Source organism: Aricia agestis, chromosome 9 (assembly GCF_905147365.1).
Source record: "Aricia agestis chromosome 9, ilAriAges1.1, whole genome shotgun sequence".
Classification (NCBI taxonomy): Eukaryota; Metazoa; Arthropoda; class Insecta; order Lepidoptera; family Lycaenidae; genus Aricia; species Aricia agestis.
Genome location: NC_056414.1, coordinates 5,890,864 through 5,914,983, shown reverse-complemented (window position 1 = coordinate 5,914,983; position 24,120 = coordinate 5,890,864). Strand labels below are relative to the sequence as shown.

General features: G+C 36.6%; 2 protein-coding genes and 1 pseudogene across 2 annotated transcripts; all 3 read right to left on the bottom strand.

The window, feature by feature from the left end:
- Positions 1-64: 64 nt before the first annotated feature.
- LOC121730676 lies at positions 65-4,386 on the bottom strand. The gene is made up of 6 exons (XM_042119819.1): positions 4,284-4,386; positions 4,002-4,096; positions 3,426-3,573; positions 1,720-1,812; positions 673-830; positions 65-241 (listed from the first exon to the last, which is right to left on the bottom strand). The coding sequence occupies exons 1-6, from the start codon at positions 4,330-4,332 to the stop codon at positions 65-67; spliced, it is 720 nt and encodes a 239-aa protein (XP_041975753.1). The 5' UTR covers positions 4,333-4,386.
- Positions 4,387-5,586: 1,200 nt separating this feature from the next.
- LOC121730675 lies at positions 5,587-11,660 on the bottom strand (annotated as a pseudogene).
- An 822-nt stretch (positions 11,661-12,482) lies between these two features.
- LOC121730674 (eisosome protein SEG2) lies at positions 12,483-17,574 on the bottom strand. Its single transcript, XM_042119817.1, has 5 exons — positions 17,502-17,574; positions 15,261-15,413; positions 14,311-14,400; positions 13,811-14,152; positions 12,483-13,621 (listed from the first exon to the last, which is right to left on the bottom strand). Exons 1-5 carry the CDS (start codon positions 17,572-17,574, stop codon positions 12,483-12,485), a joined length of 1,797 nt encoding a protein of 598 aa, XP_041975751.1.
- Positions 17,575-24,120: the final 6,546 nt, after the last annotated feature.

Here is a 24,120-nt window from a genome sequence, read left to right as displayed (position 1 = left end):
TACAAATAAGTCACCTAATTTACTTACATTTTATTAAATCTCAATAAAGAAATACAAACAATTTTTAAATATATCTTATACTATTGATCTTTTCTGTAGTAACTGCGTTGTCAATCACATCATCGAAAACATCACTGTTCTGTTGAGTTTCACTAGCGGCTTCGGTATCAGACCCGCTGCCTCCAGGCTTGGATAGACTGATGCCACTGAATCCCATGTCCATGCAGTCAAAGTGCAGAATCTGAAATTATCGTTATCTTGTTAATAATTTAATTAACATTAAGTATTTCTAATTACTTAAATAATTAAAATTATATTTAATAAATTAATAATAAAATTAAGCAGTGAACAATGATAATAATAATTATGTAGGCGGTATGCAATAAAATGTCTACTTTTCGAAATATATTTAGTATTCTTAGTAATTTACCATTCACCATAATATTTTATAAGGAAGCAGGAGTAATAATGGTACGTCAGTTAATTTTTACAGTTGTAATAATTCAGTTATGTAGTCCGTTTTGGTGCTCTAGGGGCAGAAGTGGGCGGAAGCCTGCACCAACGACTTACACAATATTATTTTTAATTCATCACCATCTGCCTATTGCCGACTGCTGATCGTAGGCCTCCAATGAGCGCCAACAATTTTTAATTAGGGGTTGGAAAATTTACCACAATTGGAGCTTTATCAATCCTCGTGTCCATGTCCAAGCAAGCGTGTAGTTTTTCATCCACGATGCTGATATCAAAAATCCTGATGCAAGTATCCACTAGGCCGGGCGGCAAATATGGTATCGGTATTGGTATGCAGAATGGTGGTGGGTTCCGCGCTGTAAAAAGGTGGTTACTGTGAAATAGGCAATATGATGCTGATGGTGTTTTAAATAGCAAGCAAGTCGATGATAGTGATATGAGGAGTTTTTCAGGGTCTCCACTACCCAGCCGAAAAAAAATATCTAATAAAAAGCGCAAGCCCCGCGCGTTTAGCGACAAACGCTTAAGAGGATACACCAGGGGCTAGAGAAATGAAAAAAAAGTACGTGTAATATCTATAGCGGTCTCCCTTACCTCAAGCCTATACCGCAGAGCGCGATAGAGACAACTGCAGAAAATCAACGATTCGTTGTCCCCTGATTCCTTCTCCAAAACTTAACCGATTTAAGTACTTTTTTCATTAAAGATTAAAGAAAGGCTTGAGCTGTGTTCCTATGTTTTTTTTTTTTTTTGTATAATCTAGCCAAATCTGTTTTCTGGATGTTTGAACACAGCGGAAAAATGTGGCCATTTTTTAGGGTTTTTGAACATTCATATCTTATTTAATAATTAAATTATGAAAAAAAAAGAAAACATAGGGAAATGTCCCTATGTTTTCTTTTATATATGTATTAGTGGCCGTAAATATTCAGGAAAAAAATTATAACTCTACTAACATTATCCAGGGAGGAAACAGGGGACAACGTTTGTATGGAAAAAAGGGCGGTGTGGACTCCTCTTAACGATAAAACCATTTTATTGCCTTACGCGTTTGCAGCCACACTCAAAACTGATTCATTAATGACAAGTTAACTTTTATTACAGAAGATTTTTACATAAACGCTTACAATATTTTCTGTATGCTCTTCGTTAAAGTTACTAATCGTTAAATCTCTCTAGTGCGGCTTTTAGATCGTTAATAATAACGATTGATCATTGATGAATAAATATCAAGACTCTACTCACTTGAATAAGTGTTTTTCATGACGGTAACGTCGTTGAACTTAGCTTCTATGTCGATGGTGGAATCTTCTGGCTCATACGTCAAAATTGCACATGCTGGAAAAGATGAAAACATGCATATTAATATTACAAACGGATATAATAATAATATTAAAGTGGTAACGTCTAAAATATTTTCAAACAGTTTAACTTTTTATGTAGATAGCTTAAAAAGTGATAGCCACAAAAATGATTTTTAACGTTTCGCAGCTAAGTTTCTCTGTAATTAAAACATCATGTTAGGTAGTTGGTGGTGAGACATCGCATGCTGTTAATTAAGACTATTTTAACACTATTTATAATTAAATACGATATAGGATGTCAAATTAGAAAATAAATTATATTTAATGGAGTCTCGTGCGAATCTTCCACGCTTGATGCCTCTACGCGGATTAACGAAAGTTGTTTTTAATCAACAGGTACCTAATATAAATCAGCCATCTGTTAATGTCGCCTAGTTTCATCACATTATTTCTTTGGTTTTCATATTTTTTATATATTTTTTTTATGAAATAAGGGGGCACACGAGCAAACAGGTCACCTGATGGAAAGCAACTTCCGTCGCCCATGGACACGCGCAGCATCAGAAGACCTGCAGGTGCGTTGCCGGACTTTTAAGAGGGAATAGGGTAGTAGGGGAGGGTAGGGACAGGAACGGAAGGGAATAGGGGAGGGTAGGGAAGGGAATAGGGTAGGGGATTGGGCCTCCGGTAAACTTACTCACTCGGCGAAACACAGCGCAAGCGCTGTTTCACGCCGGTTTTCTGTGAGAACGTGGTATTTCTCATAATATGAAAGAGAAGACATGACATTTTAACAAGCTGTTAGCACTAACAGACGCTGGTGAAACTGGGACTAAACAAGACTGTCTAGAACGAGAAAATCTTATTTTACTTTACCTTGTAAATTGCGATCAAATTGTAGATTTTTCCGCGACAAAAATTGTGACAACTACAAGACAAATGTCTTGTAGAGAATTCTCGAAGTACAAAGCTCTCTAAGCGCGATAATGTGACATCTAATTAGTAGCAATATAGCTCTAGTGGCTACTGGTTTCCCATACTAAGAGAACAATTTGAGAATTAAAAAAGAATCTAATCAAAAATGAGTAAGTATAGGTAATAGGTACGAACCTTAATTGTCCCTGGTCAGTTGGGTATGGGATAGGTATGTGCATTTTTTTAACTTAGTCTTGAGGAACCTACCATTAGAAAAATAAATTATTTCAGACTTCCATTTTTTGGTCGGATTATGTCAAGTCCAGGAGCTGGACTTAACAAAGCCCGGCCAAATTACGTAGCTCCATCCATAAAGTTAATATACCTAGCGGAATAGAGCAACAATTTTGAGCTGTCAAACGACACCAAAATTGGTTTTCATCTGTGTGAAAAATATGTGTACGTATACACTTACACAAGAATGATTGAACATGATTTCTATGAGATTAAATTGTCAACGTACGGCACGTGCCGACTGGACGTCAAAAAAGAGTGCTGGTGTCACGTATCACATGTCTCTTCTTACCACGCAGTGTTACTGATAGTGACATCTCTCTTGCTCAGGCCTTTGTTTCTCTATTCCGCTAGGTATATTAACTTTATGGCTCCATCTGCCTATGAATTTATCCGATAGTAACTATACAACAGCTATAAACTGCCATATACACTTACTTCGCCTGTCAAAGTTGAAAGTCTGTATCCGTATTCCAGTGCAGCAAACACACCTCGTCTCCTCACACTCGCAGGGCCCACCAGAGAACGGCAGCCGGAGACTCCAGCCAGGCCTGTACCACGGCCTTGGCATTATATTCTTTATCGTCTGTAAATAATAATAAAAAATATTATAGTATCAGCTGTTATCCTATTGGATTGATATCCAGAAGAGCCAAGTGAGCGAGTTAAGGATGTATCACATACAGCTAAGAACACTGTCGATTTTTAAATCGATCGATGATAGATCGTGGTTTAAAAAACTAGACAAAAATCGATTTGTGATAGACAAAAAAAAAGTTTAACATGGATAGACTTACAGTAACATAGACGAGCGATTATATATGACATCGGCCGACCGTTAAAACAGTTTTGATGATGTTTGGCACAGGGACATTTTGGGCCCCGAAAGAAGACAAAGAATAACTTGCTACGGCAAAATATACTACTACCATGGACGAAGATACAGGCAACATCTAGTTTACGATAAGTATGCTTGTAGCGAATTAATATTAGTAGGCTTAAAGGCTTACATACCTTATTTGTTTTGACATCGTAATAAACCGAAAAGTCGGTGACGTCCATAATCTCATCGCCCCATATGTTTCTAGGTTCATTATCCGTAGGTACACCTAAAAATCAAATTAAAATTGCTTACAAACTTATGGAAAAAACTTCAGAACCCATTGTCTGAAAATTATGCAAAAAAAAAAAACAACACGTTCGAAATTTAAATTGACTTTTCCGTTATTTTTAAATTAGGCTCCACATTATTGTTAGTTTTAATTTTATAAATGATTTTATTATACCAAAACTTACCAGCACAGAGCGTCACACATGCTAATAAAACAAACACTTTCATTTTCATGGCCAATAATCCTCAAATTGTTGCTTTCTCAAGGGACACTATACAAATGATCATCCACACATGTTACGTCAACAATACATTAAGGAGTGTTGTTTATTTGTATTCAATGTGCGAGCGCTACTGGCTAGCGGGACTTTCTACAGAGAAACTCCTGCAGTCGCAACCACCACCGCCGTCATTAAATATCCATTTTACAGCCTACGCCATTTCTCTTGTCGAAAAAAACTGCACGTCATTTGCAATAAATAACTTTTTTAAAGATTAACTCGATTCAAAGATTATTTCGCAAACGCCGAAGCGGCATAAACATCCGAAATGGTCGTATAGCAAACGGTTTTGTGTTCAAGATTATGCAAATTGTTAGCATTAAATTCTTACGAAAATTCTTAATTTTAAGGATTTGCCCACGCTAGCCAGTAAAATTGTCTCAAAAAATAAGCTGGCCGGCAGCCGCTTCTAACCTTAGGGTGGGTTGAACCAACTTAAGTACTTTAACTATAACAAAATGTCAAATGAACTGTCAAATTACTGGTTAAATTAAAGTCAACAAAGGACGCCATATTTGACGATAACCTTAAGAGCCTTATCACACTGGCGATTAGCGAGCGATTTGAAAGCGACGCGACTGCGCAGCGCACACGCCGCGATGACGCCGCGATTGCGCGGCGCTCACGCAGCTTGCCTTCGGCGTTTTGGACACTCAGCAGCAAAATGGATTCTGACGTCACTCCCTAGGCGAGTCTACTATATATTATAATAATCTGTGTAGACGAGTGTAAAAAATAGCGTCCACGCCACGCCGCGACGTCGCTGCGCTGTCGCGACATGCACGCCGAGCAATCGCGGCGTGTGCGCTGCGCAGTCGCGTCGCTTTCAAATCGCTCGCTAATCGCCAGTGTGATAAGGCATTTACAAATTACAGCTATAACAACGCCTCTGGTGCAACCCACCCTTAGTGTCTTGTCAATGTAAGGGGTAGTTAGAACTCAATCCTTCAACCCTTGTGTCTCAACTCTCAACAATGTCAAAACAAAGGCTGTTAGGTTAAATTAGCCGGTTACCTAACCCAAAAGTCTCTTCAACTTGACGGTTAACACTTAAATGTGTAAGTTAGCCACTAACCTATTACCTAATCCTAGTAAGGCCTTAAAATTGTTGAAGGACTACAAATATAATTTAAGGTTTTTTATTGCGATTAAAAATTAATTTATTAAATAATTTAATTCTAATTACTAAATGTTACAATTCTAGGTTTTAATCATCATCTTCATCACTATCATCATCATCGAAAATGTTTAATAGAGATTTGACAACGTTTTCATCGTATTCCTCAACATCATCACCGGAGTCTATAACAGCATCTACTCCTCCTTGTGGATTTGGTATCGGCAGCCCACCATTTTCCTCTGGCTTCACTCTCGTTATACCATTTGCTCCCATACTGAAAAATAAATTATTTAATGGTTTTTGTATCAACAGAAAAAAAATTGTAGCGCTCTGTCTAGAAAAACGCGGTAAAAAGAAATACGGACCAACCTATTACGATTGTGTCGTGCTATGATATGCCTAGCTGATTGATTACGATCATAGACTTAACAGAACCTAACCAAATAACTGCATAGGACCACCATTTTATTATGATTCAATTTCTTTGATAGATCTTCATTTTAATGTAGAGTGCCACATCGATCCTAAATTATTGTTAACCGAATGACCACTATAATAAAAGAAGAATTCACTATTTGCTATTGTACATTGACTATGCCTAATCAGCAAGGAACATCTCTGCAACATTTTGCAGTAAAGATACCCCAGCAAAAATATAGAGGCAAATAATATTTACATCCTATATTTTGAAATAATAGTGTCTCCATTATTTCAAATAAATTTTATTTATTTGAAATAAATTTCAATGAATGAAGACTTGGGACGGCTGTGAGGTCAAGTAATGGGTCAAGCGGAAGACCGGCGTTGGATACCTGCTAGGTGTGCTACACTGCCGAGCTTGGTCCAATTTGCGGCTGATTTATTTATGAATTTTATTGTCATTTTTGTTGTAATACATAATTTAAGTTATTTATTTATGTGTGTATTTTTAGTAGTAATAGCTGCAAATAAATAATTAAGTATTCTATTCTATTGTATTTTATCCTGAGGAAAGTATTTACGATCATGCTGAAAATAGAGCAAAACTAGTATCCAATGACTCACCGTAGACAGTCGAAAGAAAAGTTGTATAACTCGTTGTTTCTCCATTTTCCATTCATTGCCAAGCAAAAGTGAAAGTTCCTCCCCGGGAAGAAAACGTTGTAGAATCTGGCACAGAACTTCAGACTGTTGATGCGTGGCGGGCTTATGCAAATCGGCCTGGGATTTTTTCCTGGAATCGGGATCAAGTTCCAGCAATTAGCTTTGGAAATATTTTCATTAAATACTAGAAAATGGGTGCAATAATAATGCTTAATCAGGATGTCCACGGAATCATGATGATAATGGTGGACTAAAAAAATTTGGCCGGTGTGTTTAATTGCACACTGCATAATATGAATATAGTACCTGACAATGAATTTTCATACAAAACTCGATCGTTCAAAGACATGGCAACATCAAAGGCAAAATCTCCTGGGTGATAAGTGACTTTCATGCATGCCTTCTGATTGATCAGGTCCAGCAAAGCTCCTGTACAGCATTTGCAGACTCCAAGGTTGCAGGTGCATCTTCTGGTGTCTTCTTCTTCCTCAGAGGAAGTGTCGTTGCCGTTGTTCTGTCTCCCGTAATATTTTAGTGTTGCAAACTTTTTAACGCTCATGCGATCTAGTAACATAAGAGAACTATCTGGTACTTCAAGACCACGGGCTTTCTTCAAAGTGGAGTTCGATGTTGATTCTTTGCCTTAAAATAAGAAAGTATAGTAATATACTGCAACTTTATACAATTTTTTTATTTTACAGAAAGTTACCTTTGTTTATTTTATTATAATCAAATACCTACTATGTTAATTTATCAGTAACACTTTTCAGTCCTATTTTAATTATCATGTAATCACTGTAAAATTGAAAATTGTTTTTGGGCCTTCTTCTCTCCGAATAGTGTAAAATAAAATATTTAAGATTGTCTGGATATCATATCAAACATTGAACCAGCTAGCGACTAAGTTTTATTTAATGTCATGCAAATGCATGATATTAAATTGATAAAATAGAGAACCAAATTGGAAAAATAGTAAAAAAGTCAATTCATATCCGTTAGAATTGACCTTTTTTACAATTTATAATATAGAGAACCAAATCAGAAAAATAGTAAAAAAAGTCAATTCATATCCGTGACAATTGACCTTTTTTACAATTTTTCTGATTTGGTTAATAAATATTTCATTTACTTACTTCATTCACATGAGCAAATTGCAAGAAAAAGTAAAAGTGTGCTAAAACGTACGGTAATAAGGGCGTATTCGAAGAAAAATCTACTTACCGCTAACCGTGAAAAAGCACGCAAATGTCACCATAAAAATAAATACATAATTAATACTGCGGTTTCGACCCATTGTGTTGACGCGTTTGTTGGTTGTGTGTACAATACCAGTTCGGAATCAACATTGTAACCGGTTGCAGCGAAATCTCATAATCCCACTTTCACGGTGCCTTAAAAAGCTTTCCTTTCATTAGTATAACATGGCTATATCCTAAATGTGTGAATAAGTTCTTTCCAATTTCCATGCACATCCGTTAAATGGAAGTGTCAAGTGCCCTTAAAGGATTATATTAGCGTTGTTTTTTTTTTTTTTTTTTATTAAATAAGGGGGCAAACGAGCAAACGGGTCACCTGATGGCAAGCAACTACCGTCGCCCATGGACACTCGCAACATCAGAAGAGCTGCAGGTGCATTGCCGGCCTTTTAAGAGGGAATACGCTCTTTTCTTGAAGGTTTGCAGGTCGTATCAGTCTGGAAATACTGCTGGTGACAGTTCATTCCACAAGTTGTTACTTGAATTACGTGATTTAAGCTACTTGTTACTAATTTTGGACAAAGCAACTTTGCTACTGTTCAGGTTGCTAATGAAAGTAGGTAAAATAAATAAGAAAAGAGGAGAAAAATGATTATGCTATTTCGTAGTGTCATTAAATGATTAGGAAAGTGACATTCTATGCTTAATTTTAGTATGATGTAAAATAAACACAAATCAAAATAAATAATTTAATAAATAATAGCCTATTTGTAATAACTTAATTAATTTCTCGTCCAAATATATTGTCTAATGCGTTGCCAATGTTCTCCAGCGGTCCTTGTCCAAACAACTCTCCTTGGCCCTGTATGATCGTTTGTGCAGCATCCAGTATGGTTCCTCCTTGGTTGTTATTGTTCGCACTATTTTGAAACAAATTCACCGGTTTCGGTCCAGAGGACACTGGTTTTGGCTTCAAACCTGTCTGCAAGCCGGATGATCCGAGACTGAAATAGAAAAATCATGAGACCAATTGAAACAGGATTTTATTCATTGCACAATATATTTACATTAAGATTCTAGACGATTTATTTTCAGAAGTTGCAAGAAGAAGATAGAAGAAGATAAAATTACCTGAAACATCTGAAGGATGCAGAATAAACAGTAAATCCACCAATATCAGCATTAATATTCAAGCAAGCAAAGGCATTTCTGTTACGTATTCTAATGTTGCTGATCTCTGCACAAATTCGAACGAAGGGAGCTCTTCTGGGGTTGAAGCAAATTGGTGGGGGGTCACTAGCTGAAAAGAAAATAATAATAATTAATAATGGTGTTATCAAATATTATTAAATTATGCATCTTTAAAGAGATGAGATTTATTTGATGCAGAATGTAGAAACTAGGACACACAGAGGCAACTTTTTACAAACGCAAAACGTACAGTTTTCATGGAATTTTCTTTTTGCGTGCACGTATTCACGGGTATTAATAATGTAAATATTATACTTAATATATATTCATTGGTGTTTAATTTTAAAATTTAATTTGATGTATTATTTTTTTAAAAGAGTTTTAATTTTTTAATAAAAAATCAAAAAGTTCCTAAGAATGATACTTAAATTATATATTTTGTGCAATAGTAAATATTTTGCCAGTGGCATATTTTTATTGTAAAAGCAACAAATAATAATTTTCAAATATGTTTCAAGAAACATAAAAACGTTACATACCTGAAACGCGTCGTCTAACAATGGTGTTATTGTTCACAGACAACCTCACATCAAAGACGAAATCTTCAGGCACGAAGGTTATATTGCCACAGGCCTTCATACTGAAACGGTCCAGGATGGATCCTGTGCAGCAGCCACATTGTCCACCAACACACGTACAGGGAAACCTTATCACTTGACCTTGAATTCCTTCTGGGGGGATATCATCAACTGGAGCTTGGACCGGTGGCGCTGCTACAGGTGTTTGTACTGGTGCGACTGGTGCAGGTGCTACTGGTGTATCAGCCACTGGTGGTGATGGTTGTATCACTGGTGTATCAGCAACTGGTGGTGATGGTTCCACTTCTGGTGTATCAGCAGACACTGGTGATGCTTCCACTACGATGGGTACAACTGGTGACACAGGCGCTGATTCTATAGGAGTATCCATCATGGTGTTGTCCACAACAACATTAACTTCAGACTCTCCATCTTTAACATCTATTTCGTTTTCATCATCATCATCATCAGCTACGTACACTGGCACGACTACCGTCAACGGGGATTTCAGTAGGGGTGCAGGTTGCAACGCTTTCTCCCATAGTACTTGTGGTATTTTGACTTTCATTATCCTGTACGGTTTGTCCTCTTTCTCCTTGAATTCACCTAAAACATTTAATTATTATCAAAACTCGTTTTTATGAAAAGTAAATAAACACAATTCAGGTTATACCGACCATATTTCAAATCGTTCGCAGAATTTAAAGCGACGAGAGAAATTACGAGAAATAGCGATAAAATACGTAAGCACATGACGGGACATATATCTAATTAACAACAACAGTTAGTTGCGTTTGACTTTCGAGCTGGTATTGTTGTGTCCGCTGATACCTCCATGTATTTAACCAGTCCAATACGAGTCCCGATGTCAGTGCACGGTGAATGAGCAGCAAACAAGTTTAAAATTTTAATGTAAGAGAAAGTCGCGACTAAAATTGATTGATTCCTACTTTCGTCGCATGCTCGTGATATAAATGCGTACACCTCTATCACACAAATTGCGTCTATTAAAAGAGCAGGCGTGGGCTGGTACTGAAATAATTATTAAGTATCTATTTTCACCCTTTTCTCCGATAGATTTTCTTTACAAAATATATTACCTCTATATTGATAGGAGTATTGTTGTACCTAATTAATACGAAATTCCATCCGTCATCAAAATAAATTCTGTCTCATCATAGCGAAAATATAAATATATTTTTAAATAATATTATTTATCTCTATTATTCTGTTAAAAGTATGCATATTGTTTCGGCTAATTTTCTGTTCAATTGTTATTCTGTTGAACCAATTACGATAGGGAGAGATCACCAAACCATACGAGTACAACAACTATCTACTAATAACTAAACATACGATACACTGAGAATTGCAACTTACTATTGACTGCAAAATCATTTTGTTAACATTATTTACAAATTATAATATTGTTAACAGCAGTTGTAGAGATTTGAATTTTTCAGATTTTTTGTTTAACTCATTAGATACATATTTTCCAACGATCACCATTCTAGCATTATGTTTAGTAGTTGAATTTTAGATTTAAATGTTGCACACCTTTTAATCGATACTTAGTATTCAAATACGTGGGAGAGCCATGCTTCGGCACGAATGGGCCGGCTCGACCGGATAAATACCACGTTCTCACAGAAAACCGGCGTGAAACAGCGCTTGCGCTGTATTTCGCCGAGTGAGTGAGTTTACCGGAGGCCCAATCCCCTACCCTATTCCCTTTCCTACCCTCCCCTATTCCTTTCCCTTCCCTACCATCCCCTATTCCCTCTTAAAAGGCCGGCAACGCACATGCACCTCTTCTGATGCTGCGAGTGTCCATGGGCGACGGAAGTTGCTTTCCATCAGGTGACTCGTTTGCTCGTTTGCCCCCTTATTTCATAAAAAAAAAAAACTCCTTACAACCCTTACATCATAACCACACATTCACTGTGAAATGATAGGTGTCACATGAATTATGCATTTACGGCCTTAAAGCGGTAAGTATATAAATCAATAGAATACTAATTCTATGTAAGTACAGGTAACTGTCAAGGGAAACGGTACCTCCATGATTATTTAGAATCAAATGTTCTATAATGAAGTGTTCTATATTCTGCATGTTATAGGCACCAGTAGGCACCAGTGTATACCCGACGTTCAGAGAACATTTGCAAAAAATTATTCTGAATAAAAAAAAATTGAGTTTTGATTTATTCCTTGTCGTTGCAATAATAATAACTGATACATAACAACCTAAAATAATTTGTCTTCACGATTTAGACTTCAAAGCAAATGTTTGTGCTTCAATCTACTTGAGAATTGAGATGCATGACATTGTGTCAACAACTCGTTAAATAAAATAATAAATTATTTATTATAGCCAATGACCCTTATATAATAGCAACAATTGAAACAAATCTAATCATGAATGACTATGAGCACATAGCTCTTGCGTTTTTAAGTTTGTTTTTTGGGGGAAAAAACGACGTCTTTATCTACAAAATTTATTATTATACCTTTATTTTCTTATCCCCATTGTAATTATTACCCCATATTACATGACTTTATTCTGTTAAAAAATTATTAATGTACTTGAAGAAGAATAGGTAGGTAAGGCCCGGGCGCGCACTAGCGGCCAAGCCGCGGCGGCCATCGAGATCGAGATACCTTAGTATGAAACCGCCATAGACCACGCGCACCTGGCCGCACGCTGTCAAGCGGCCACACCATACTTTCGTTGGCCGCCGCGACCTCGCCGCTGCGGCCTGGCTGCTAGTGCGCGCCCGGGCTAATAGTAGAATAGGGTAAAACAAAAACTAAAGGAAGTTGAAAAATGTTTACTCGTTCGAAAAATAAATAATTTACATTCTAAGATTACTATTTACAGTTTCAATAAATAAGTTAATAAATAATTAAGTATTAGTAGTAGGATCTAGAAAAATTACTGTGGCTGAGACCAACTGCGCATCATTTTATTTTGTCTTCGTCTGTCTTTTCTGGCAATGTCGTCAATATCGGGAAGACCTAGGGAGTCACTCAGGGTTTCCAGTCCAAGAATATCGTCGTAATCGTTTGCTCCTCTTATGTTCTGGGGCCTGGGTTCCTTATTTTTGTTTTGCCTTTTGTGTCTTCCAAATATGCCCAGTTGATGACCGACACTCTCACCGATCTGTGTTAAATCGAGCACATCCAGATCTGCTAAATTAAAACCTCTATGCTTCTTTCTTGGCAAAGTTAGTCCCTCATAGTGATTGCTAGCATTCTCTTCAACTTTTGTCTCTTCTGCAACATTTTCTTTATCTGCCTCATGTTCCTGAGAATGAGAATCGAGCGTATCCACTATTTGCACCATTTCTTCGGGGCTATCGTCCTCGATAGTTGTTGCAAAAGGAATCAATGAATGAGTTTTCGGTGTGATGGTCTCAACTTTTTCGTATGTCATTTGTTCAGTAGGTTTTGCGGTTGGTTCTTTCATATCGGTTGGAATGATTTGTGTGACTGGAAACAGAGATAATTGACCAGTGATATGTGCCAGTGATGACTCTAATCCATCGTCGTGGAAAGTTGTTTCAGCCTTAAGAGTAGTGGACGGTTCGGCGACGGGAATTTTAGCTGTGATAGGAATTACTGACATGACATGGGATTGAATATTCGATGTGCTCTCAGCTTTAGTATCAGTTATATCAGTCATCTGTGGCTTCATACTTTCTGCTACAGAAGAAACTGCATTGAAAATAGTTGCAACAGTTACAGATTCAGCCGGGACATCCGGTACAGTAGGGGCACTGGGTTGCTGGGTCGGTTTCCTTATTGGTCTACGGTTTCCCTGTCCTGGACGAACTCTAACTGTTGTGCTTCGAACGGTCGTAGTCCTATAAGGTCTCCTCGATGGTCGTCGGGTTGGCCTTTGTGGCCTTCGAGTTGTGGTTGTCGTTGTTGTCGAAACAGATTTAATTTTTTGAGTTTTCTTAGTCTTTTTGCCACCTGATGATCCAAACAAGTCCCCTAGTATATCGTCACCGAGGAGACTAAAGCCGGTATAATCTGCACTTTCGACGTCGTTAACACCTTCAAGTTCACCTGAAACGCAGAAAGTGGCAAAATTACTTTATGAATGCTAATTTACGACTTACTTTCATTTATTACTTTGTTATATAAAAAAATCGGTTTTAGTGTTTTTCTCTAAATTTTCTTTGTTTGTTTCTTAAGATAATTATTTTACGTTTACGAGTATAGCTGTTGTACAATAATAGTGTTATATAAACGTACCTTCATCATCGTCATCGTCGTCATCATCATCAAGATCATCATCGTCATCGTCAGTGTCTAAACCAAAGTCGTCTTCATCATCATCATCATCGTCATCGTCATCCGTCACTTTTTCGTCTTGCGGCACCAAGGGTAACGGATCTGCTGGTTCCGACGTTACACCTCTTGGTCCGAATTTGAAGCAAGAAACTCGTACAGCTGCTTCAACGGTGGTTTTAGCTTGTAGTTCTAATCCCAAGCAGGCTCTGAACTCTTCTCCTTGTCTCGCAATATTGTACACTCGTCCACAGAATTTTGAAACGCCTCCTGGCAGAGGCATGCAAACAGGACTTGGCTTTTGACCTGTAAATGTATAGTAAAGGAATTATTTGTATGCAAAATATTTTTCGACTTGATTTTCAAAGTTCCTTTCAATTGAATTTCATAATTTAAATGGAACAATTAGGTATATATTCTGAAAATTAAGTAATTTGATTGTAATGTGATTTTGAAGAACTTACTTGAAAGTGTTCGGTTAGTGATGACTTTCTTGCCAAAGCTCAATGATACTGCCATTTTGTCGCCATTCAAGTACCTTAACGATGCGCATCCTGGAATACCAAATTGAATACATTTTAACTAAGAAAGTATTGTAACCGTATTAACTACGAAAGTTAGTCACTTGTGACTACAGGCGACTAGCTGAATATTCTTTTGAGTTGTGAAAGTAACACATACAGGCAGCAGGTATTTAAGTATGGCTGGGTTAGGAAGCAATTTTTGCAATCTTTTTTTTTTTTATGAAATAAGGGGGCAAACGAGCAAACGGGTCACCTGATGGAAAGCAACATCCGTCGCCCATGGACACTCGCAGCATCAGAAGAGCTGCAAGTGCGTTGCCGGCCTTTTAAGAGGGAATTGGGTAATATGAGAGGGAAGGGAAGGGAATAGGGGAGGACAGGGAAGGGAATAGGGTAGGGGATTGGGCCTCCGGTAAACTCACTCACTCGGCGAAACACAGCGCAAGCGCTGATTCACGCCGGTTTTCTGTGAGAACGTGGTATTTCTCCGGTCGAGCCGGCCCATTCGTGCCGAAGCATGGCTCTCCCACGTATTAATGCATGCATGTTAATAGCATGTTTCGTCGTAGCATCTCAACTATTCATACGATTTTAATTAATAAGGCTTAAATAGATTTGTAAGTTATAACATCGAAATTATCACAATGCCTGTAGAGTGAAGACAGTTTAAAGATTTTAAAATACTGATATTTTAAATGCGAAAGTGTGTCTGTCTGTCTGTCTGTTACCTCTTCACGCTCAAACCCCTGAACCAATTTTCTAGGGTATTGAGGTACTGTAAGTCCCAGGAAAGGAAATAGGATACTTTTTATCCCGAAAAAATTTACCGTTCCGTACCGTTTGGCGAAACGGAGTTTCGGGCATCGTATAGTTTTAAAATATAATATTACCTGGACCGTTTAAATTGACAACTGGCACAGCGAAGTCTCTACAGCAGTTGCACAGCGACTCTGTACATTTGCAGTACTTGTTGATACTGTTGTCTTCTATCTTGATGCCAGTATCGGTTGCTTTCTGTATACTCTTCTTGTTATTTTTATGACCTGGAATATTTAAAATTGATTTTATGAAATAGGTATGTGTTTTATGAATGGGAGTTTTGGCAACATCCGTGTTCCGGTAATAGTACGTTAGAGGGCGTATAAAAAATCAGTCCTGCCTGCAGTATGTCAATAATGATAATAAGATTCTCACTGGATTAAAAGATTAATGGTGGAAAGAGTAAAGTCCTATAAATATTTCTGCGTTTACTAGAGCTACAAGCGTAGAGAAAAATGAAAAATAGTGGTATTTGCCCGCGAATTCTCTCTTCGTACAATCGAAAACACGAAATACGGATACATCCTATAAAGTATTCTTAAAAAACGTTTAAAGTTTGTATACCAGGCGACACGATTACTTTCATAAAGCGCACGCAATGTGCATTATACGACTAAATAACTTAAAAAACAACACGCGAAAATGCAATACACAAGTTATGTCATTAATTTTAGTGGTAACATTATTAACAAATAACTACTTTAACAGAATACAGGCAAGTGCTGAAAATGAAAAGAAAAATGTCATTCGAGTCATTATTAATAATTTATGTGAAGTGTGTACTTTACAGGACGTATCTACTGATCAGAATTCAGATATAACGCCGACTTGTGGAATGGAATCTCGGAATCGGCTCCAACGATTTTCATGAAATTCAGTATAATATACGGGGTTTCGGGGGCGATAAATCGATCTAGCTAGGAATCATTTTTAGAAAATGTCATTTTATTCGTGTTTTATCGAATACCGAGCAAAGTTCGGTCAAATAGCTAGGAATAATTATTATGTAATAATGGACTAGTAACACTTTTGGCTCTTATTAACTTTAACCAAAGAATATTTTACAAAATGGGGCATACATTTAAAAAAAAACTTCTTTACCAGCGTTATGCTTTTTTGGGCTAGCAAAAATTTTTTATTTAACTGGCGAATAGGCAGTTTAAAAAATAAAATGGAAGTGAAAGCCCTTAGTTTAATGGCGGATGTCTATAAATTATGTAGAGTAGCAATACGAAGTGCAGTTTATAATTTCCGGTTGGCAATTTAAAATAGTCATGATACGATAAAGAATGTAGACTAGTTAAACGTTTATATAGGTCTAATTTACAGGGCAAGGTTTTGTGTAAAAAACACTATACTTGCACTTCAGTAATACCGATAGTAGTGAAAACTAAACAGCAGGAGCAGGAACTGTCTATCTGTCTGTCTGTCTATCTATCTGTTGGAATAGAGATACTTTCAGTGCCGGGAAAGGACATAGGATACTTTTTATCCCGGAAAAATGTACGGTTCCCGCGCGATAAACGATTTTTGGCGCAACGGAGTTGCGGGCGTCATCTAGTTAAAAAATAAAGTACTTATCCATAATATATTCATACTAATATTATAAATGCGAAAATGTGTCTCTCCGTCATCCCGCCCAAGCCGCTGAACCGGTTCTTCTGAAATTTGGTATGGAGATACTTTGAGTCCCGGGAAAGGACATACACAGGATACTTTTCATCCCGGAAAAAGAACGGTTCCAGTGCTATTTATGACGCAATGAAGTTGCAGGCATCGTCTAGTTGTACTATCAGAGAAGTTGATTCCTAGGCAGATGGGGGACCTATGTAGCAGAGTAGACAGAATGATAGAGTATGCCGACTTAGAACTGATGTTGAAATTTTTAAATTTGACGTATAATGACGAAAATCGTCGCTAGGGTTGTTAACTTGTTACATACGAATTTAAAACTATGACATATTCGATAGACGTGTTCCTCTTTGGTCGTATTGTTGTTTGTGTTTTGGCACATGCGATTAAAATTGTCAGAATCCAATTTTGAAAACTTTATTTTGAATATTTAAAAATAAATTATATCAGCCAGCGCGAGGCACATTCCGTTCATAATCCTAGTGAAACCCGACGAATTTGACAGATATTGAAACCTGTCCGTCTCTTTGCAGTCGAACTACTGGTCGTTATGTCTATTGTGTATGTAGTTTGGTCGCGTTATGAAAAACCCAGCCGACCGAACACAGCTAACATTGATTTGATGACGTAGGTCCGTCATCTGCATAGGAATCAATTTCCTCGATGGTACAATAACTTACCAACGTGCTTGGAAGCTGCGAAGGCGAGCAGCACGAATATCAGCAGAAGCTCGAACACTAGGGAGAGCTTCATGTTGGAGGCCCAACCCTTCCTGAAAATAAATGAAAAACTTATAACGGAATTGATTTTAACCAGATAAATAAATTTAAGGGTCTATTCAGAAAGCAACAAAAATTTGTACTGAATTGACAGATTTCAATTGCGCGAGACGTCATGCAAATCTGTCAAATCCATACAAATTTAGAAATGCATCTACGCGTCGGGTTTCTGTCTGAAACATAAAGTTAATATACCTAGCGGAATAGAGAAACAAAGGTCTGAGCAAGAGAGATGTCACTATCAGGTCTCTTTTTACCACGCAGTGTTAGCGTGGTAAAAAGAGACCTGTGATACATGACAGCAGCACTCTTTTTTTGACGTCCAGTCGGCACGTGTCGCACGTTGACAATTTAATCTCATAGAGTTCATGTTCAATCATGCTTGTGTAAGTGTATACGTACACATATTTTTCACATAGATGAAAACCAATTTCGGTTACGTTTGACAGCTCGAGATTGTTGCTCTATTCCGCTAGGTATATTAACTTTATGATTCAGACCTCAACGCGACGCGTAGATGCATTTCCAAATTTGTACTGAATTGACAGATTTCAATTGCGCGAGACGTCTTGCAAATCTGTCATATCCATACAAATTTGGAAATGCATCTGCGGTCTGAATTGACCCTAAAGTGACAATTTTTTGGGTACGCCAGGTAATAGACTTTTTATTGTACCTTTAAGTCTTAAGTACACGAGGGATAAGCAGGAGTTTTAATCACCTACATATTCGTATGTCAAAATAATGTTACACGAATACTCTCTGTCAAATATTCAACCTATTTTATTTTAAAGATAACGTAATAAATACTTTGTTTTAGCTAACACTAATAACTATTAAATTAGATAAAACATTATTTAAAGATTTTTTAAATCCTTAGTTTGCGTTCAAAAGTTTTCTCCGTAGTAGAGTTTTCGAGACGAAAGAGATTTCGAGAATTTTCTCGAACATGACGCAACAAATATTAGGTTCAGAGAAAGTGACCAATGACGTCACTGCGAGTTTTCTCATAGCGCAAAGTTAGAAATAGTTAAATAATTATTAAGGGCTTAGTCATAATTATAAGGACATAGTCTTCCAATATTTTAATACGTCAATATTTTGTTTAAATTTTGAACATTCGCTTCATTAACAATATTATTTTACTATATGGACGTCAATGATGATGTATGTTACTAACGTAACTAGATTGGAAGTTTACGGTAGCAACGCGTTGCCACTTCGAAGATGCCTGCAGGCATATCTCACATACATAATGACATAACGAATATATGACTTGACATTGTCTTTTGAACAAAAAAGTGGTTACGCATTTCTGAGAATCTTTTGTAAGACATTGCTACTCTAGTATTTTAGAAACTCATTGATGGACGTAGTGATTTTTTTTTAAATAATGTATTAAATGAGTAACATAGAGCCTTTTTAGAATATATATTGTACTAGCTGTCCCGGTGAACTTCGTATCACTTCAAAGTGTAAAACCTTGCATGGACTTCAAGGATTATTTTAAAACTAAAATTAGCAGAATCGGTCCAGCCGTTATCGAGTTATAGCGTTACTAACACAATTGCAAATTCATTTTTATATAATACTAGCTGTCCCGGTGAACTTCGTGTCACTTTAAAACCTTCCCTGGACTTCTACGAATATTTCAAGACTAAAATCAGCCCAATCCGTTCAGCCGTTTTCGAGTTTTAGCGCGACTAACACATTTGAAAATCCATTTTTATATATAAGATAAGACAAAATATACAGAAACATTGATAATAATAAGTTTAAAGTAAATATTTTTAATTAATAAGACCGATGAACATATTTTATAAGCTTATGTGTGAAGTTACAATTGTTGTTTAAAATGGTATTAAGACCTGGTGTATAATTAAACATTTTCACCAAGCCTATGGTCCTATAACCGGGTTTTCCACTGGGTCACTTTCCCATTTGGTCACTGTCACTGTTAGCTATTGATAGACCTGTTTTATATTCTACTGGAATACTAGAGGACTAGTCTGTATACAGTGTCTCATACTAATTTAAATAATAAAGTAAATTATAAAATGTTTTTTACAAATCAGAGTGAAGAATGTTAACGAAAAATTTTCTCTGTCAACTGAGTCTTTAGGAAATTAATAAAAACTACATAATATAATGAACATGTAGGGATTACCAATAAATTTCTTTAAGATGTGTTTAAAATAATATACATTATACAAGTCTAAACAATTATCGAAATAAACAAAAGTATATGGAAAACATCGAGCGCGTTGATGTCTTTTACATCAAGCTTTATCAGCTGATTTTTGTTGATGTTTAAATGTTTGTGTTTTGTTATATTATTGTTAAAATAACGTATTCCTTTATATTTTTAGTAGCTATAATATGCTATAATATTATTTTATTATTGCAGAAACTCGGACTCTACTTATATATTTTGTGGAAGCATTTTAATGATCTTGTATTAAATATTGTATTGAAAAGTTTAACCTCACCAATATTAAATCGAATACCTATCAGCTGATTTATGTCCACTTACCTCTAATAACTTGTAGTAGTCGCTGGTAATCAACAAAATCGTCACACCTCCTTGTAAGCTCACGATCAATTAAAAATTTGACAACAATCCCTAAAATGCAGACGTTACCGATGTAAAAGATATACTGACTACAATACTAGAGCCGGTGAAATGCGATGTGAGAGGGGTACGTCTGTCTCGCTCACTCCTACAACGACCGTGAAGGAGAGAAAGCAGGGACGCACTTGACCGATTATGTAGTATGTTCGTATGTCACGCACGATACCTTTTTAAGGAAGAGGGAAATAAAATTTAAAATTAAAATACTCAATACCTGCATCCTGAAATTTTATTACATAAAGTTTTTTTGTGCGATGAAAACGCCAAGTAAATGTATAAACAGAGACGATGTTCCATATTAATATAATAACAAAACAAAATCTGCAAAAGATAATATTGCGTTATTTAAAGGTTCACGAGGAAAATACATAGGTAAGAAAATCAAACGCTAGGGAACATTCTAGATGGCTCAATAGGGCAGCGCTTTTTATGAGTAGTGGGTTCACGCTGAATTGGTCACGTAAACGAGATCTACTATTTTATATCAACCTACTCTGATTCGATATTTTTTCGCTTTCCCCAAAGCACTAAAAGTTGATTCATTGGAATAATATTACCTAACGTATTCAGTATTAAAATTATTCGCCTTTTGATAGCTTAATTAAAAGAACGGAGATTTAAAATTAAACAAATTAAAGTGTCTTTATGATTATTTTTTAAATTTAACTCCGTTATTTAATACTTTAATTATTATTAACAACTAGCTGTCCCGGTTAACTTCGTGTCATTTTAAAACCTTCCCTGGACTTCTACGAATATTTTAAGACTAAAATCAGCCCAATCCGTTCAGCCGTTTTCGAGTTTTAGCGCGACTCAAATGTGTTAGTCGAATCTTCTTATATATAAAAATCCATTTTTATATATAAGAAGATTAGCTTTTGTCCACGGCTCTAAAACTAGTGCCTGTCATGATGAAAAGCAAAATAATGGGGCCCCAATCTAAAACCAATCTGTAGATTTTACAGAATGTAGCAACACAATTAATATTTAGATACGTTGGCAAAAGTTAAGTCGATAACGGTCGTACGCTATGTCAGTTTTGTTATTTTTGATTGACAATTCTATAAATGTAATTTTTGATCTATAAAGAAAACGTGTTGGCTAAGTTCAGCTGGTCAGCGCAGGGTTATGGTGTAGATAATAATCGTAGCTTGTAATGAAAATATATTTAGATGATCCCCCGAGCCAATGCACTCCGTCACCACTCTATCCGCTCCCAGACGTGGACGAGGTCACTTTCTACACGGTGAAAGTCGCTGTCCGTCTGTTTGTTTTGCGTCTGACAACACAACTAATGCTTAGTGCTAATAGGTATTATGTTATTACATGAGCGTATAACATAATAACATAACAGTTACTTCATTTTGTAAATTAGATGATATTTTGTACTATGCTCCGTTTTGATTTAAACGCAAACAAAAATTGTAAGTATACCAAGTGGCATTGTAATTAGTAATTTGTATTCTTTTATCCTGAGGAGATATTTAAATAAGTAGATTTAAACTGCTGATTAATGTATGTATCCTAATTATCGAAGGCATTTTACGAATCTGTTAATATTTCATCCATACTAATCCACACTAATATTAAAAATGTAAAAGTGTGTTTGACTGTCTGTTACCTCTTCACACCCGAATCGCTGAAGCTGAACAGATTTTGCTGAAAGGTGTAATAATAATAATAGCTCCCAGCCTCCCACACCGGTTTCGATGACGGTGGCCGGTTTCATTGAAACCAGGCCAGCTGCGCAGGAGTAATTTTATAGTGCCCAAGTGGGTGCGCAGTACACAAGAGCACTCTCTATTCTTTTACTCTCATAACCCAGTGGGACGGAAGACCGACACGACCGGCGAGAGATCAGGCGCAGGGCTGACTTTTTACATGCCCATCCGACGCATGGATCATCTTACTTGTCAGACATTTGGTATGGAGATACTTTGAGTCCCGGGATAGGATATTTTTTGTCCCGGAAAAATGCACTGTTTCCGCGCGATAAAGGAATTTTGGCGCAACGAAGTTGCATGCGTCATGTAGATTTTTATAACCGTAGCAATAGCTTAGCGCGGCGGAAATATTTTATACACAATAATATACAGATTTGCAAAATCATGATCCTTTTCCTTGATAAAAGTGGATAAACATTTTGTCAACCGCTTTCTAATTGCCTTTCAAGAAATACTTTAAATTGCCATTTCTCTAGATCAAATAAAGTTTGTCGCTAGATTAAGCGAGATAAGTTTGTGCAGGCGCTTTCATTCTGAAAGTAATAGTAGTAAGTAGAAAGCCTGTATATTGTATGTAAGTAAATTAGGGGATTTTACAATACTAAGGGGCACGGATTCCCAAAGTGGATTACATAAATTTCTAGGGTTCCGTTATAGAGTTGGAGAGGCTTTGATATGCCGCCATTAATTTAAAATGGGAAATAATAAAACGAGCGAATAAAAAATTACTTTGCGACTGATGATGAACATACTGTTTTAACAACATGAGCGGTATTAATTTGACTAAGCGAAAAATAAACTAAACTAACGACTAATATTGATTTATAATAAAGTCCAGAACGAGCTTACAAAATGTGGATTGCGATTAATCTATTTCAGATAATTAAATTCTATCCGAGCGACTGTATTACTAAGTGAGCGACTGGAAATACATAGCGGGCAACTTCAATATTAAATATAGATTCAATTTTTCTAAGTGAGGTTATTTATTACGAGCTACTAAAAAGTTCATTTTGAGCAAACTTTTGTGAGCTGCTTTATTAATGATAATTAGTTACTGATATTCTATTTGAGGCTTTATATTTTATATTTTGATACGTGTTTTAATGAAAACTACATATGTATTGTTAAATGCGTGCGAATTCGAATGGGGGCGGGACGACGAATCGTTGCAGTCAGGTGAGTTGGGCTGCGGACCAATACGACTTTTTTGGGTTAGGTTAGACGGCGTAGCGCAGCGAAGCCATCGTGGTTATTTTTTTTGTAAACCACCCAGAAGTAGGAGCCCCGCGTACGCTACGCGGGGCTCCGTCGAATCATAATTGAAGCCAGATGTTTTTTTTTTTGGTATAGGTCGCCATTAAAATTTTACCCATTCCTTTGACGTTCCGTTAAGGATTATAATTCGTGTAATTTATTAATGATTTTTATATATAAACGGGGTTTACACCACCCAAATTTAGTAATTTTGACACCTAAAACTGTAATTTACAGTCACTCGATTAAATACTACCCATTTAAAATTATTTCAATTTCGTTCCGCCAAAATTCGTTTACTCCTTTCCAGGACAAAAAGTATCATATTATGTCCTTTAACGGGACTTAAAGTATATTCATAAAAACTTTTGTAGCTTAAGCGTGAAGAGTAAACAAATAGATAGACTGGCTGACAGAATATGTGCAGACACAAATTTTCGCATTTAAATTATTTTTTATAAAATAAGTGGGCAAACGAGCGAACTGGTCTCCTGATGGAAAGCAACTACCGTCGCCCAGGGACAATCGCAACATCAGAAGAGTTGCAGGTGCGTTGCCGGCCTAATTTAATTTGAACCTGTTTTATATACCTACTCAGCAAGATTACTTTATCAACAGCTATAACAAGCAAGAATTATCTAATGGGGAGGATAGTACTTTTTATGTTGTTTACTATGAAGTAGTCAGTAAATACATAAACAGCATAAAAAGGAGACTCGAAAGGAAATCAAAGTAAGAGTCGAGATCTTGATCTGATGAGTTCGTTGACCTCGAAGTGGGACGATGCGGTGCACTTGGCAATAAAACTTGCTCTATTGATTTATATTGTTTGTCTATTGATATATTATATTACATCAAATCTACCCAGGTTCTCTGCCAGGGGGGGCAAATTACCCAGGTTCTGGGC

Bases quoted from the DNA above. Each gene is read 5' to 3' on its own strand.
- LOC121730676 (XM_042119819.1), bottom strand. From the start codon at position 4,332: ATGAAAATGAAAGTGTTTGTTTTATTAGCATGTGTGACGCTCTGTGCT. The intron at 1,813-3,425 runs GTAAGTGTATAT...CATCTTTTCCAG, and splicing joins TTTCAACTTTGACAGGCGAA to CATGTGCAATTTTGACGTAT. The intron at 242-672 runs GTAAATTTTCCA...CGATAATTTCAG, and splicing joins TTGATAAAGCTCCAATTGTG to ATTCTGCACTTTGACTGCAT.
- LOC121730674 (XM_042119817.1), bottom strand. From the start codon at position 17,574: ATGAAGCTCTCCCTAGTGTTCGAGCTTCTGCTGATATTCGTGCTGCTC. The intron at 15,414-17,501 runs GTAAGTTATTGT...TAAATATTCCAG, and splicing joins CGCAGCTTCCAAGCACGTTG to GTCATAAAAATAACAAGAAG. The intron at 14,153-14,310 runs GTAAGTTCTTCA...ATACATTTACAG, and splicing joins CACTAACCGAACACTTTCAA to GTCAAAAGCCAAGTCCTGTT.